The sequence below is a fragment of the Ambystoma mexicanum genome, chromosome 8, assembly GCF_040938575.1.
Source record: "Ambystoma mexicanum isolate Mex_15411 chromosome 8, UKY_AmexF1_1, whole genome shotgun sequence".
Lineage (NCBI taxonomy): Eukaryota > Metazoa > Chordata > Amphibia > Caudata > Ambystomatidae > Ambystoma > Ambystoma mexicanum.
In genome coordinates this window covers 695561686-695578616 of record NC_090929.1, presented here as the reverse complement: position 1 = coordinate 695578616, position 16931 = coordinate 695561686, and the positions used below count along the sequence as shown (strand labels likewise).

The 16931-nt window shown below is 44.5% G+C and overlaps 1 protein-coding gene across 2 annotated transcripts in view; it reads left to right on the top strand.

Moving 5' to 3' along the window:
• PALD1 (phosphatase domain containing paladin 1) overlaps positions 1–16931 on the top strand; it is a 1254976-nt gene that overhangs the window by 794197 nt on the left and 443848 nt on the right. For both annotated transcript variants that reach the window (XM_069610500.1, XM_069610501.1), the window contains exon 15: positions 4315–4512. In XM_069610500.1, the coding sequence (XP_069466601.1) occupies positions 4315–4512 (198 nt within the window). The remainder of the gene's footprint in view (positions 1–4314; positions 4513–16931) is intronic.

Below are 16931 nucleotides of genomic sequence, written 5' to 3'. Positions count from 1 at the left end.
ACCGGGAGCCAGTGGAGGGATTATAGGGCTGGAGAGATGCAGTCTCTGGGCTTGAAGCCAAGGATAAGTCTCAAGAGCACGACAGGATTGAATATCCCATTCTGTACACTAGTAGGAAACTCTTTCCCTGCTAACAATCGTAGGCCACTGTAGAACACGAGGCACTGGCGATTAAGTGGGTGGTAATATAGTTACGTTATTACCTTACCGGAAGAATATTAATACTAGATCATTCACCACTAACCTGGATGAGCCTCAGAAAAGATTATAACCCTGGAGTCATGAGATGGTTCCTAGACCTACACCCTTTTTGTTTTACAGTGGAACACAGGAAAATAAAAGAACAGGGAAATGTGGATGAATTGAGTCTTCATCCATTGGCTTCAGGTAATGCTGGATCAAATACAACACTTGAAGGAAAATGGAATGCTCCTTTGAAATGGGACTCGTTTGTAACAGCGACAAAGCGATCTATAGAGAGAGAGATAGAGAGTGCCATACGCAGGGCAAGCCTTCTGGTGTAGTCATGTCTTGGAGGGGCTGAGCAGTGTGGAGCTGTGGAGCCTACGTCATCCTGCAAGGAAGAGGGCGCCTGAGAACGATGCCAGAAATCCGGCATAACAAACAGTGGGGAAAACGCTGTCAGCACAACCCCTGGAAACCATCTTAGATGGTGGTCTGACCACGGGAAAGTCTGGTGGGCCTGGGGACTGATCAACAATGCTGAAATCAGAAGAAATTGGAGGAACGCAACCTTCTGTCAGCAGACCTATGCAGAGATAACGAGACACAGAGAGCGACTCTGCACTGGAGCTGAGAATGAGAAGAGCGAGACTGGAAGAAGCAAATCCGTCCCGATGGCAATCCTCGTGAATCCACCACCATCAAGTGAAGGTACCAGGTTGGGTAAGGAGAGGAGGTGGCAACAAGGACTATATGCATTATAGGGAAGGAACAGCAATATTGACTGTGGGTTATGGAGAATACACAAACCTATATATTGTGTAGCACTAAGAAAGATGCAAAATCGAACAATTGATGAATACTGGAATCTATTACTAAGAGACTTTGAGAAACTCTCTGAATTAAACACAATTACCAATTCCAGAGAAAGTAATGAGAAGCCAGGGGAGACACCCCAGGAGTGGTGGTGCTACTCCTTTAACAAGAGTATACTGAACCCCAACAGAGACAGTAGAATGGAAAGTGCCTGAAGGACTTGCGGCATTGAGGATATTAATGAGTCTCACAAACGCGGGGATATCCAACCTATGAATATGCAGCACGAGCTGCAGCGCATGTAAGAGAATCTTTAAACCTGGATAAGTATACATTAATGAGGTGGTTACATTTCCAGAACAGGTTGCTTTTGGAATAACCCTTAAATGAAACTCAGGAAACCCGGGTAAAGGGAAGGTGCCAGAAGATATATATTCTAGCCATCTTTAGTTTTTAGTTCTAGTGGTAGAGCCAGGCAGAAGTAGACTTTGGACTGTGGAAATTTGATTTGGACTTTTGATGACAGATGAGCACCCTTAGTTTGGTTAGGTAGGGATCATTCCTATAGTGACAGGGCGCGTTATGAAATTTATTATTTCAATAAAAAGCCCCAATGTCCCGGGAGGAATGCTCAGTGGCAACGTGCTCGCCTTGGAAGCAAGTCGACACAAAGCAACACAGGTTGGATCCCCGGGTCAGCGTTTAGAAACCTCTGGGAAATTTAAGCGTGTTATAAATACGCAACTAAGAAAAAAAAAATAACAATTACGCAACTAAAAAATGAACAATTCCTCTAACAGCGCCTCGATGACTGCGGGCTGTGTGAGCGCTTTAAAAATGCAAAATAAAAAATAAATAAAAGAAATGTCCAATGTGTGTCCGACTCCTCCTTCCGGTCCGCCACAGAGCCCAGCTATGTTGAGCCCGATTTATCGTCTTCATAAGAATAAGAGGCTGAGAGTCTTTGCTGACTTTCAGACCTGTGTACGAGGGTTAAACACATATCTGTATGTTTTCCTTCATGGGAATAAAAGCAACGCGTGTGACATGAGGGAGACATTCTGTGCGTCTGACGAGGTGTAGAGGGGGTTGGTAGAGGAATGCTGTGCAGACCTGAAAACTGGATGCATGTGCTAGGTGGAGCAGAAACACTGCCTGAGCTAGGTGGTGCTGGAATGAGAGAGCATGCGCACTAGGCGGTGCATTGAGGGGGCAGAGGGGCTTTGAACCACCCTGTGGATCCCACACTTTATTTTGATCATTAGTTGAGTGAGTTTCCACCCAAATCATAGGTACTTATTTTAAGGCACCTAAAAAAAAAAGTGGGGTTGACGTCCCTGTCTGATTCAAAATTGAAAAGTGTGTGGAAGGCTTAGATGAGACTGCATTTTGATGGAGGTTTGAGGGCATCTATATGTGATGTAAATGGACCAGTCCAGAGGTGTGCAGCCAAGGGCTCTCTCTTGAGCATGAGAAGAATAGTTCAGTGGAAGCGCGCTCACCTTGGAAGCATGACGATGCAGAGCAACACAGGTTCGATACCTCCTGAGTATTAAGTGCTTTATAAATAACCAATTATACATTATTATGAGTTAAGCGGTAGAAAGTTAAGAAGGTATTGTAATTGGTTATTTTTTCGTGGCTTAGAAAACCTTTTTATATTTTTAATTGTCGTGGTTATTGTTGTTCTTCACTCACTATTTTCATTGTTATATGTGATATTAATATTCTAGGATGTTATTCTAGTTATGATGAATTGAAGAAAACGCTTCTGTTTTATGGTTTTATGTTTTATACTGTCATGTGTTTTATATGTAATCTTTAATAAATGTGTTATAAATTGAAAAAAAGTTGATTAAATTCAGCTAAAATCAATAAAAAAAAAGAACATTGTAATTGGTTATTTATAACGCGCTTAATACCCAAAGGTTTCTAAGCGCGGATGCGGGAATCGAACCTGTGTTGCCCCGTATTGTCTTGCTTCCAAGCCGAGCGCGTTGCCCCTGAGCCCTCCCGGCCAGTCTTTATAACGTAAAATTAATAAGAAATGAATATGTAGAGATAATAATATAATGAAAATGTATGTGGGGTGGGGTAAAGTGTTAAATCTTGTGGAGAAATGGTTGGGGTGGGGTTTTAGCAGGGGAAACATGGGTTTGGGGGGCACCCCCCTCCCAAAAAGAAAAACGTTTTGTCGTTATATATTTTTCTTTATATTCGTTATAAAGACATGGATCCAGTTAAGAAGCCATGGTTTAAAGCTCAATTTTGCTTAAGTGTTTCATCAGAAACATACTTTACCTTTTTAGCTATGCCTTGAAACAGAGGGATTTTGATACACATTATTGTGACCGGATGAGACTAGGCATCTGGGTAGGTGCCACAGGGCCGATTCACACACGTGTTCTCGTGGCAAATACATATAAGCTTCGAAAAATGTGTGACTTGTGCCTGCTTCACAAGAGGCCATCTGAGACTAGTTGAATCGAGCATGTTGCTATCCGTGGCTTAATAAGCGTGAGGTGGTTGGAGTCTCCAGATACACGCCTTCTTCATATGCACAATTTGTGTGTCCGGATGAGTGGTGGAGTTCGGGCAACTGGAGCGTGGACCACACCTACAGACTTAAATTGTAAAACCGTAATCAGAAAAAAGCCACTTGTTCATTTAGCAACCTGCTATTGTCTACAATTTGTTGTCAGTCCCATTTGGGACAATGGCAAATAAGCACAAGGAACCCGTTATTTTTTTTTGTTTGCCTTTTCCCTTTAAATCGTTGACTTTCCCTAAAGTTTGGCACCTATTTCAGGTAAAAAGGTTAAAAAAAAAAGTTTTGCTTTAAAAATGTCTCACTTTTGCCTCGTGACATGCTAGCACCTACCTTTTTTCTGTGAATTTGGTCCATTTGTGGGGGGGAAATGTGCATGTGCCTCAAGTGATTCTTCATGAATTATCATACATGTGCAATTCCCGGGTGGGCACAAGTGCAACTTGCGCCATCGCACTTAAAAGGAACTCTTTGTGAATCTGGCCTCACCGGGTGACTTTTCTTGGTCCGCTTTCAAGATCTTTAGGGGAAGTAGGGACCTTGTTGGTCCTATGGAGAGGAGCTGGAAAAGACAAACCTATCCATACGTTATGTTTGTCTTTTCCAGAACTACCCTCCTCAAATGTATTGTACGTCATCAAAGTTCACCCTCATTTAACTACTTGGCTTGTTCACTGATCCAAGCAAAAATAACCTTTCCAAAAGTTTGTTTGAGCATGTGTTACCCAGCAAACCTAGCCCTGAATGTTGCATGCGTGTCTCTGCAGGAACTGGAGGGGGCTGTGAAGAACAGCATTCTGATGTCACAGAAGTGGCTGGAGGTCTACCTGGAGCAGGAGAAGCAGATGAAAATGTTCAAGACGTGCCTGACAATGCGGGAGATTTACAACCATCACAAGAGCACCTGCCCGGGGCTGGTCTACAAGCGGATCCCCATCCCGGACTGCTGCGCGCCCAGAGAGCAGGTAAGTGAAGGCAAACTGCACCCTGGCCCGGCAGGTAATTCAGCCGCTCAAAGCGTATCTGTTACAACACCTTGACAGACAGCTCCGTTGCTGTCTTCAACCTCAAAATGAGCACTGTATTCTTTGATGTGGATGGATGGTGCTGATTGAAGCCTTAGTCATGGCTCAAAAAACAATAGCAGGTTCAGGAACTGAAGACGGTCTCAGTGGACGGTGCTTGGGGTACATCAGGGGTGTCGGTGTGTCTGAGGTGGAGGCTTGTATTGCAATGGACACAGGGTATCAACGATGTACAAGGATTCATATAAGGTGAAGGCTAAACACAAATATAAGCCTATTTAGTCTGAGGGTCCAATGCCTTCCTTGGGGGCCTGGCTTTACCCTACTAGATCCTCATCTCTACTGCCCATTGGCTCATTGAAATTGTTTGTTTGCTCCCCACAACATTTACATGTTAGACGCGTTCCTCCTTCTGATTTTTTGTAAAATGAGGCAAATTGCAAGCAAGATTATAGACTCTACTAAGATGGCCCCTGCATCCATGCTCCTCTTGACATTATACTCTGCAAATTGAAAGGGTAGTCTAGACTGGACTTGGGGATGGAGGCACCCCTGTTCCCTGGGGGAAAAACAAGATGTATTCCTGAATCCGATTTCCCTTCATTCTTCACCCCTTAACTGCCATGCTATTATGCAAGTCTATGCAAAAAAGACAAGCATACTCGTCCTTGGCACTTTTATTAAAAAACAAATTAAAAGGTAAAAAGAGAAAAGTGGAGTAAGACGGGACCATTTTGATGTCTACTTATATTTTTGTTGTCTGTCTTGTGAGGGCCCTGAGGCCTTCGGGCAAGTGGCGCAATAGAGAATTAGATAGATAGATAGATAGATAGATAGATAGATAGATAGATACTATTAATAAATGTTTTCAAAAGTGAACTTGTTTATAATATGATAAAATGGAAATACACAATATTTTTCATTTTTCAATGCCAACAATTTAAAAAGACAGCAACTGAGCCAAATATGAATTAAAGTGCATGCTCTGTAAACATATATTATTCCTATTCATATTCTCATATTTCTCTCTGAAAATGTTGCACCACTGGGGCCTTGGCATTTTGTGTACGAATACGGGACTGATGTTCTGTTAACCTCAATTTCACCATTCTAGAAGTTATTTCTATCTAAAATTTGTCACATGGACTTTACAAATGACATTACAACCTTTAGTTAGTTCCATGTAACGGATGCAATAATAATAAAAATGCTTTAAACTAATTTTAAATAACGAAAATGAAAACATTTTGTATTTTTTTCTCTTTTTTATTTTGGGGGGCCTATCCCTCCGTTTCCCTAGCTTTATTACCCTACCCTGCACCCTTTTTGATCCCTTACCCCACCACCATATATACTTTTAAAAAATTCGACATATTTTTCATTATTTATTTCTCGTTTTTAAAGTTATTCGTTGTTTGCATTTCGTTATAATCACTGCATACCTTACAAGTTGTGTGGGTTGTCAAAAACATACATGTTCATTAATACCAAGATTTTGAACTGGAGTAAACTTGCAGACACTACATTCTCCACATGGCACATGACTATCAAATGAAAAAACAATTGACTTTGATTTTCAGAGTTTGACATATTTTCTTTTTTGTACCTTTATTATTTTATTCTGACTTTTTTTCAGTGTGAGGTGGCGACCACTGGCCTCTCCACAGTCTAACCCCTCAGGCATTTGTGTATTACTTGCTGCCGCCCGCTCTTGTTATACTTTGTGTAGGCTTCTGTTCATTTATTCCTTTCCCCCCATGTGAAGGCAATGCTTTGCAGATGAATTCCTGCACAAAAAACATGCAATTCTGCTTCTGCTGCAAACACATTTTTGATTTTGTGCTGCCATTATTGAGAACATCATTTTTGAAATTCTTTTGATTCAGTAGTCTTCACAAGCAATGTTTTTGTTTTGATGCGAACACATCACCTTTGCCACGTGCTGGATGTGAGTCCAGCATTTTCTTTGTGGAATTTCTCATCCCTCTAGTTCTCATTGTAAGGGTGTTGGAGTAGAAAACCCTACATGTCGCTATTAGGAAGAGGGTTTTCCCTATCTTAACCAAATACTAAAAACTCTGACTGATGTCTGTCGAATACAAGTAGTCCACCACTGTGTGCCAAAAACCTATTTTCTTCCCTTATACTCTAAATAAAACTAAGTAAAGGGGTGATCTTCTTGGGCTAGAAGAATGGCTCCTTCCTCTGGATGATAGACCAAAGTTCACTTTCGGGTGATGTAAAAAGGAAATGTTCTTCGAAAAGGTCAAAACCAAACATCTTAAAAATATTCCTGGCTTGACATTCCACCAATGCATGTAGAAAAAGAAGGGCGTGTATCTCCACAGTAGGGGGCAGGGATATCTCCCTCTCCCCCTAACCTTACTCAGGTTTCTCAACACTTTTCACAGTGTCTTGAAGGATGACTTCCTTCTCCTGGTTTTTTACCATGCAGTTCACAATGCCAGGGGGGAATTACTCCCTTCTCCCGGTCTTTTTTGGGCTTCTCACAATGCCAAGGAAATGACTACCTTCCCTTGGCTTCCAAGACAGTGTTCCCAAACCTAAGGATGGGACGATTCCATTTTCCCTGGCATTTCCAAGACTCTTCACAAGGCCAGGAGAATGACTCCCTTCTCTTAGCTTCTTTCACACTCTCCATCAACACCAGGGGGAATGACTCCCTTCCCCTGATTTCTTCAGGCCTTACAGTGCAGAACTCTTAATGCCAGGGAGGATGCTTCTCTTCCCCTGTGCTTTTCAGGCTTTCTTTCGGCAGTTCAAAATGCCCAATTTAATGGCTGCTTCAGCTGGTCTTCCTCAGCTTTCTAGGCACAGTCAACCTGGTTTCCTCTCCTGCCAGGTACTGCGACTATGAAGAACAACAAGTATGCTTCTTGTTGCTTTCATGCGTGCGGGTCCCAAACTTCACTTTTTGCTTTCTCCTTCTATCTGATAGACTTGGTTGACTCTCCTGCCAAGTACTATCGTGCTTTTCCTGGTAGGCATAAGTTCCTTTCTCTCTATTAGGGTGCCAGACCCTAGATTCACGGCTTCTTTGTCTTCTTAAGTTTTTTGACCACTTTCCATGGGCCTGCCGCCTACCCTGCCACCTGTATATCTTTACTCATGGTTTGCGGTGGTCCCGGGTCTTCCTGGATGCCTGTGATCTGCCGTGGGGCTTCCTTGACTCTCTGTATCTGCCTTCGGTCTGCAGTGGCTCCGCATGGTAAACCTTCCTCCGGCTGGCATGGCTTCCGCTTCCCTGACTTCAGGGACGCCAGGAGCATCTTCTTCTTGGCTCGTCGAGTGGTCTGCCCACACTGAACCTGTTTGGAAAAGGCTTGCTCCCTCCTCAACGTCCCTGTCTGCATTCTCTCTTCCCTCGTCCGTGTTGGCTCTCGTCGTTCCTCCAGGGAGGGTTTGATGATATTGTGAGTCCTTCCTCAGTTTCTATACATGTGCAATGTCCATATAGACTAGGATGCATACTGTGGTTCCGCAGGGTGAGCTTCATGGCTCCACACATCATCTTCATCTCAGTGCAAGTATGATCACAATTTATTGGGTTGGCTGGACTCTTCTCTCATCCCAGTTTTCCAATATGTTTCAGTCTAGGTTTCTCTACTCTTCCTCGTCTCAGTGGTTATGAATGGGTTGGATTATCTACTTTACAAAGATACATGGACTTGTGGGTGACTAATGTACTGTGCTCAGACAATGAGGATGAGGGAGTGTGGGATGTGTTGTGACCATACCGCATTCTCTCCGAAGAGTCGTCCCTAGTCCCATTGTGGGATCCCTCCCCATGAGATCCTCCCACTAAGTACCACCCCCAAGGGGGACTATCTGGTAGCAGCCTTAGACCCTTTGCCTCATGAGAAGAGGCTCCTCCAGGAGGAGAAGGGACGACATCCTAGGATTCATCATAGCATGGAAGTCAGAATGGACAGAATTTCTCCAGCTGTCCAGCTCAGTGTTGTGTGATAAATCAGAGATGATTCCCCCAGAAAGCCTGGCCTGGGACCCTTCTCATGTGGCCAGGGAAAGGCAGATGCTTCCTGATCCTAACCCTAGGGGTGGTGTTCTGCGGGAGGATCACATGAGAGGCAAATTGGGTCAAGAGGAATGGGAAAACACCTTTAATAACTTTCCCAGAGACCCTACAATCTTAATGGCCTACTGTAAAATGTGTGCTGTGGAAGAAAAGGATAATTTTAACATTGGGGACTTCAAGTCCCACAATGCCCAAAGTACTAGGATGAGGAAGAGGGATGTGGAGGCACTAGACTGCAAGGTGCAGTCTAGTGATTCTAATGACCCACACCTTTGAGCGTCTGGTGACTATCAAGGGCCCCCCTCTGGTGCAGGCCATTAGGAGTAGTAGAAGTAGGAGTGCCGAGAGTGACTCAATGTTGAAATGGCAGCAGAGGAAGAAGAAAAGCATAGACACTGCAGCCGCTGCCATTGCCAGAGCAAATGATGGTCCCGAGAGAGTCTCCAAACTTAAAGACTTTGCATGCAGAGATTGCATGGCGGGAAGCGTTACTGTGGAAAGCTTTCCCACTTTTGATGGCCTTGAATGCAGAGGTTGTGCAGCCCGAAGCGTGAGTTTAAAAATCTTCCCCCTTGTAATTTGTGTTCGGGTGGCAGGCGAGCACCGGGGTGTTTGTGGATCGGGGAAAGCTGATCTCCCGATGGCTGTGGCCTGCAGTAGTTGAAGAGAAGCAGTTTACCGTGCAGAGCGAAGTAGAAGAAGCAGACAGCATGGAGGCAGCGGAACAAGTGGGCACGTTTGCAGCACCCAGGGAGTTCACTGTTATTGTGTGACACCGGAATTTTTTGTAATCGCCCAATAGCCATAAAAATGTTTTTGAATACCAAACTGGTGATAACTGTCATGATCTCTGCTTCCAAAAGGTCAGGGTTTTCCCAACTCCCTTGGAAGCAGATCCATAACCCAGGTTCCGAGTGCCAACCAGTCCCAATTGGGACCTTTTGGACCCAGTCCTGGCGCCAGTGGCACCAGGCTCATAAGTATGCCCAGTCCCAGCGCTGGAAGCGCCGGGCTCATAATGCTTGGGTGGACTTACCTGCAGCAGACCATGCTGCTTACTTGCCTGCCAGTTGAGCCTCTGATCCTCTTCTGTTTGGAACTACTTTTCCTGTTGGGTGGGGCAGGAGCCACTCCCTAGATTCAGAACACTGGAACTCTTCTGGAAAGCAGGAACTCTTTTCTTACCTAGGCGTGGCTGTGGAAGGAGACACCTAAGCACTACAGGAGGCTATTTAAACCACACCCGATGGATGAATCTTGCTTTGCGTTATTCTGCATCCTCTGCAGCAGAACGCTCATCGTGTCTTCTGCATCTGATCCTGGGCCTAAGGAAAAAGGCTTACCATCCTGAATCCAGTCTTCAGCAACACCTATAAAGACAAGAAAGAACAGGTTAGCATTACGGTCTTCAGTGACAGCTCTTCACTTACCTGGTCCATCGGCTGTCACCAACGCCTCGCGCTGCATTCCGGCATCTGAAAGACAAAGGCTTACCAACTCTTCGCACGCTCCGGAGGCCTTCGGCGCTGCATCCCGCATCTGAAAGACAAAACAAGGTGCGTTTAAAGACATTGGGGAACTTTAATACTCACGTGCCATTACTCCTTTCCACATCTAACCCAGTGGGTATTCCGGCACCCTGCAGCCGCTCCGAACTTGTACCTGCAAAATAAAAAGACAGTTAGAGCGCATCGTGAAGCAGGCAACAAGCGCTTACTTACGTGCTTCCAGGCGCTTCTATTCATCACACGGGCTCCATCTTCAACTCACTTCAGCCCGCCATCCGCCATCGCCGGAACCATGCAAAACAAGAAACATCATTACTAAAAACTTTAAAGACATTAGAATTACTCGAAATTTACCGTTCGTGCAGTAAACGACGGACAGCAGTCCTCTGAAGTCAAGAGGCCTGCTCCCCTTATCCAGTGAAGAAACTGGTTACAGCACCCTGCCCCGAGGCAGATGGAGAGCACGGCGTTCACTTACCTAAGGTGAGAGCGTTAACCTTTGGGGTTCTACAGGAGAAGGGAAAGGGAAGAAGAGAGAGACATTCAATAACCCAGTTCCTTAATCCCATATTTTCTATCTGCAGACATCTTACCCTTCGAGTCAGCCATACAGTGCACAGAGGTCCAGCCCAAAGAGCCAGCCGTGTGTTACACATCACCTTTGAAGATACGGTATACGCCCAGTCAAGACCGGCGCCTCTACGGGAATCAGGTGAGCGTTACAATAACAAGTTAAAGTGGCTGAATAATACTAACTTTAAATACCAAAATGATACAAAGTAGCTAAAGTGGCAGAATAAGAACTGTGAGAGTAGACAAGAAGATTTGAATATTTGCAAAGCGCTGAGTAATTACCAAAACCAAAAGATAGCAATATTAAAAGAAGCTAACACAAACTATTATTGCCCAAGCCAAGATTGGGCAATACTAAAGCTAGTTAACGAAAACCAGCATTGCCAAAGCCAAAAGAGGGCCATTCTAAAACAAGCTATCAAGCGTCATCATTGCCAGAGCCAAGAGAGGGCAATAAAGAAGCAAGATGATTGTAAACCTTATGCCCAGAATGAGAAAGGGACAATAGTTGGAAAAGAACCAAACAAGCATTGTCTAAGCCCAAGAATAGCAATTGTGAGAGAAAGCCATTTTCACCATTTGGATGGTGTAAAAGTGGGAACACACGAAATGGCAGGAGAGCAGCCCTTCTGATAGAAAACATTCAGTAGGAGAGGCACACAACCTGCAACACATGTGACAACCACAAGTGTGGAAGAAACGGCACCAATGTGTTTCTTGTCTCCCCAAAAGAAGTAGTTGGAAGTTAAAAGACTTTACAAAGTTGTTTGAAGCAAACTTTACCACAGAGGTACTTGTAGTAGTGTTAGGTATTTCTTTAGTCCTGGCAGGCGAGTATATGAGGGCAGGGACCGTGTAGTGGTATACCTGGCAGGTGAGTATACCAGTTAGAAGTAATTGAAGTACTGTGGTGTGGCTAAAAGCTTTAAAGAAAAAGAAGTGGCAAGTCCACCAAAGTATGTTGTGAACTATTGTGGTGGCATCCTGACAAATCATTATTGTTGATACAGATAAACTGTGGAAGTGTTTTTTTGTTGGTCTCCAGGAAGTTGTGTTGAACTATTTTCTAAAAACGAAGAGACAAAGAGTTTATTTTTGTACCGTGGGTCTAAGTCTAATTGAGAGACTTTTGGAGCAAGAAGAACTTTATTATCAGAACTTTGTTGCAAGACGGAACTTTCCTAATTTTGAGTAAATTAATTCTCAAAATACAAATGGAGAGGAATTAGATGTGTGCACAGCCACATCGTGACGTCTGCCAGACATATGGCAGGAGATGTGGTACAGTGACTGGATCTTTGACTATAATGCCTTGACACCTGGCTTCTAATCTGAGTTTTGGAGCAAATCCCCCATTGACCCAGATTACAAATAAGTACAATATAATGAATATCTCAGAAGTGGGACAAATCGCGGGACTCACTCACTTTTCCCCGGGGGTCCTTTCCATGTGAGGCTAGGGAGGTGAGCCTGCTATGCAATACACTCTCTAGGGGTAGAGGTAAACTGGACCTCAGCGGGAGAGACTCACCCCGTGGGCTCAAGGATTCCTGTTTCGATGAGGAACACCCTGCCCAAATATCTTAACAACCAAAGTTAATGCAACCTGCTGGAAGAAAACAAGACAAATCACTATACATTTGCTACTGTGATGTTTAACCTGTCTTCGTCACATGTCTGGTACTGTGACGAAGAAAACCAATGGAACAATAACGAATTATAGTCCAACACAAAAGAGGGACCACAGTGTTACGGAGGGGAAGCTCACAGCGCCATAAGGGTTGGAGGAGGAGACTCCAGGGAATGAGAGAAACCTAGGAAGTTCAAATATGCTGTGGCAGCAAAGTGGGAGGAGATGGTGTGGTTTCCTATGCAGGGAGGAATCCTGGACACTGTGGTGTCCGAGTCGCACCAGGAAGCAGTCAAGCTCGGAGAGCCATGCTAATGAGTGCAGGTCTCTGGGAAGAGACATCCAGACCTGACAAGTGAGGAGAAAATACCAGGAAACATTTCCCACACTGTGAAGCAGCACACAAAGCAACACAGCAGTGGGTGTCGGAGAGAGAAACAGACAACTGAATTTGCCATCCTGACCCACGCAGAAGAGTCCAAGAGGCGAACTACCGACCCAGTAACATAGTCCCAACACCACAAAGGTAACGGAAAGAGCAGAGACACGGGGAGGGCAGCAAATATAACACATACTATACACTTACTCATCTCAGTAAGATGTAAACTAACCAGGAGAGTGAGAAACATCACTGGGTCAATAATACTTGTCCCACTGAGATGCAAAGTAACCAGAAGAGGGAGAGTCATTATTGGGTTCTTCTTACTCCAGTGAACAGCCAAGTGATAAGCGGATTGAGAACTCTGAGAAGAAGAAAATTGCTGACAGTACTTAAGCTACAAGTTGGATGTTAGATAAAGAGAGACTTTCAAGTTTATGTGATAGAATGAAAGAAGCTCACAGAAAATAAACGCCTTTAAAGAGGATTTTTGAAAAGACAAGAAAAGACAGGCCAAGGGAATTGGAAGAATGCCCTAAGGGAATTAAACACACTGATACAAGTGATAGCCAAGAAGTATCTAAAGCTTCTGTATTGATGGAAACCTGCTGAGAAAGCAGCCCCAGGAAAATGGAGTCATTCTCCTTGACTTTAGTTGTTTTGTATTAGAGGTAGGGTCAGAGTAGGTAAGAGTTAGAGGACAGGCTATTACATTTGGACTTCAAAACTGACCGAGGAGCACCCCAGTTCGTTTTGTTAGCTAGGGATACCCATAGTTTAGGGAAAGTGAGGCAGTTTTCATATTATTTCAATAAAACGAACTAACCTGAGAATGGGAAAATCTAGTCCGTCTCCTTCTTCCAACCCCCCACCACCCCCCCATAAGCCACTTTCCAGGACTGGCCCAATTATAGATCACTGCCCGTTTTCCCATTGCCTCTGAGTTCCTGTAAGTGGCTGCATTGAGATCATACACACATACTGTTCTATGCTCTCATGCTGGAGGTGTCTTCCCAATGGATGTTCGCCTGAATGAGCTGTGTTGCTCCTTGTAACTAGGACCACCCTATACCAAAACCCTAATAAAAGCTGCACCATGTTTGTGATCCGTGCTAAGCTCTTGTAACACCGAATGGCCTACGTCTTCTAAAAGATGGTGAACCAAATGGCAGACACATGCATATAGTAGCCGCCGCTCTTGCATAGCCACTCAGAGAAACTGATTTCATCAGACATAGACCAGTGCAAAGAATTCTGTGCATAGACAACTGTGCACTTTGTGTGGAGATCCTTGGACACAGGTGGCAAACAGTTTAACATTAATTTGTATTCCTTTTGTGTGGCATTTCATTCTTTGCTTAAATTAATTGAATTTGTATCTTACAAGGGCATGGCCCAGAAGAGAGCTGTTGCAACTAGCTACGCATGGGGTACAATTGCATAAACATGTCTATTTCGTAAGGCTTTGCCCCAAGCATTACCGGATTGTTTTCAGGGGCCCAACTCTTAGACCCCTTAGTTGAGGGTTTCTGCTCCTTAATATTCTTACCTTGCATGCAATTTACCAAAATAAATAACCAGTGACTTCTCCTGCTGCAATGCATCAGCCATGATGGTGTTTATAATGCATCTGTTCTTACCAAACCTGTGTGGTTGGGACCAGCCAGACCCATTCGCTTCCCCACCCCATCTCCTCTGACCGCACTGTTCAACCACAATGTTTGTTTGCATGATGCGTGATACAATATACCAAATAAATATAGATGTTGCAACACAGATGGAGACTCACCGGGGTTAGAGTGCATTGAATTGGAACTGTCCCAGCTGATGTTTTTCACCTCAAGCCCTGATAATATTGTAAGTCTGCCTCTTGTCCGAAGGGTTGATCAACATGTTTGTGACCTGGTGAATAGGCATGCTGGAACTTCTCACAAACTGTTCTGTAAAGATTGTTGTGGCCTTTTAGGGAGTTCGAGACGTGCAGCAATTCTATGAGTCACATTGGAGCCACAAATCTCTGGGCAGGAATTTGAGCGGACAATCAAATGTCTTGGGTTTCTTAAAGTAGGTTTGAGCTGATACAAAGAACAGTTCACTTCCTTTTCCTTTGAGCCCTTTACTAGGACGTAGGAGCAGGTTCAGTGTTGGTGATGTGAAGAGGTGGTTTTTGCTGTGTTGTCAGCGATTCTGTTATTTGAAGGTATGTGTTGTTTGCACCTTGTGTCTTAACATCTTGTTTGTTATACCCCCAATATCGTCATTCCTTTGTTTCAATCACTTTCCCTTTGAAAAAGTAGATAGATAAACCAAAAACGTAATCACTGCTTCTCATTGTTTCTGTTACCCAAGAATGATTGCCAGTTTTTTTGTGCAACCCCAGAATCCTTCTAAATTGTTTGTGTTACTTGAGAATACTTACCATTTGTTTGTCCCAAGAATCCATACTGCATTAGCCATATTCCTCTGTCTTTGGGGTTTTGTGTTGTAACTTGTTTTATTTGTATTAAATACATAGTTTATTGTGTTTTGTGTCTCAAAAAGACTCGTAACCTTTTATTTCTGTGCTGGAGGAACATTCGCTTTGGGGAATATGATTAGTAGGAGGAGGTATTTCTCTGGTGTGGAACAAAGAGGGTGATGCAGTTGTGGTTGAGCGGGCAGGTCGTCTTGCTCGTTAACCACAGCCACAGCAGGTAATGCCTTGCGTATTGGGGGAGCGCTTGCCATCAGGGAGGAAGCACAGTGGAGTGGAGTGGAGTGGAGTGGAGTGGAGTGATGGAGTGATTACCATAGTAGGAGGAGGAGGCGGCGAGGCCAGTGGAGAGGGCTATGTTGGAGAAGAAACCCTTTTAGCCGCTGGTGGGTGAAGATGGCGAGATGCCTCAGGCTTGTTTGCCTTGGTACTGCAGGAAAAAGTGACAGTAACTACTAGGGCTTTCAAGAGTTACTGGAGTATGTTAATGGATGGTTGCGCTCTGTTGGGAAGGAAGTGATGGAGACAGAAAGAGGAGGAGTCAGGACATTGGAGGAGGGTTTGGCAGAAGCAGTGGCTCAAGGGAGGGAAGATTGGAGGTGCATGAGCTGGAAGTGATATCACATCAGCAGCCCATGTTGGGGAGAAGGTGATAGAGAAGGAGGAGGAGGAGGAGGAGCGTGGACCAGTGCCTGACATTGCAGCAGAGGCAAAGTCGACAAAGGTATTCCTGGGCAAACTTCGGTAGGGACAGCAGACGTCCCCACAAATAATGGTGCCCGCATTGATATTGGTGTGGCTTCTTTATGTGAACCTGCACAAGGGGAGGCGTGTGCAGTGGTGTGCAACATCTGCCGAAGGGCACTCAAGTTTGGTTACATTAAGAAGGGTTGCACATTGATACAAATAGTCCTAAACAGCCACATATAACAGTGGCACAATGCAACGTATAGTGTGGATGTTTCACCAGCCACTGACATTATCGCTACTACAACCTCCAGAGGTGGCGACAGTGATAATAAGCCTGGCAGTTGCTCCTACTACAGTGGGCCTGCTTATTAATGGACATGCAGGTACAAGGTGCTTTTTGTCCCCCTCACTAAGTACAGACAGTGCCAGTTGTGCAAACCAACACCATAGCTGTGTTGCCATCAACTCAGTCTGTGGCGATGGTGACATTCTGGCTGTGGCACCATATGCACCAGCCCAGTGGTATCAACTGATACAGCATCTAGGCCTGAACTGGCTGAGTTGTCTGAGGCCAGTTATTTGGGGAGAGTTGCAACATACAGCAATTAAGGATTCTCCAGAGAGGCATTTGCTCCAGCAGTATCATTTCCTAATACAGATGGCTGGGCAAGGGAAAGAGACAGCCATGGGACAGTGACTGTAGCCTGACGTAGAAGAAGGCCTACAAATAGTGGGACTAGCTCTGCTCTACGGGAGAGCAAAACATATTGAGGCATTGTCTGCATTATTTGTGAGATCCTGAAGAATTGTGGGAGAGGTTCCACTCTGTGGAAGAGGATGAAGAATTGAGGCAGTGACTTTGCTCTGTGAAAGATGATGAAAAATCAAGACCATCTGCTCTGTGGGAAAACAAAACATGTGAGCACTGGAGCTACTCTGTGGGAGAACTGAATGAAATTGAGGCTTTGACTCTGCTCTGAGTGAGAACCTGTAGAACTGTGTGAACGATTCTGCTCTATGATAAAGCTAGAATGATTGATACGGCTGCT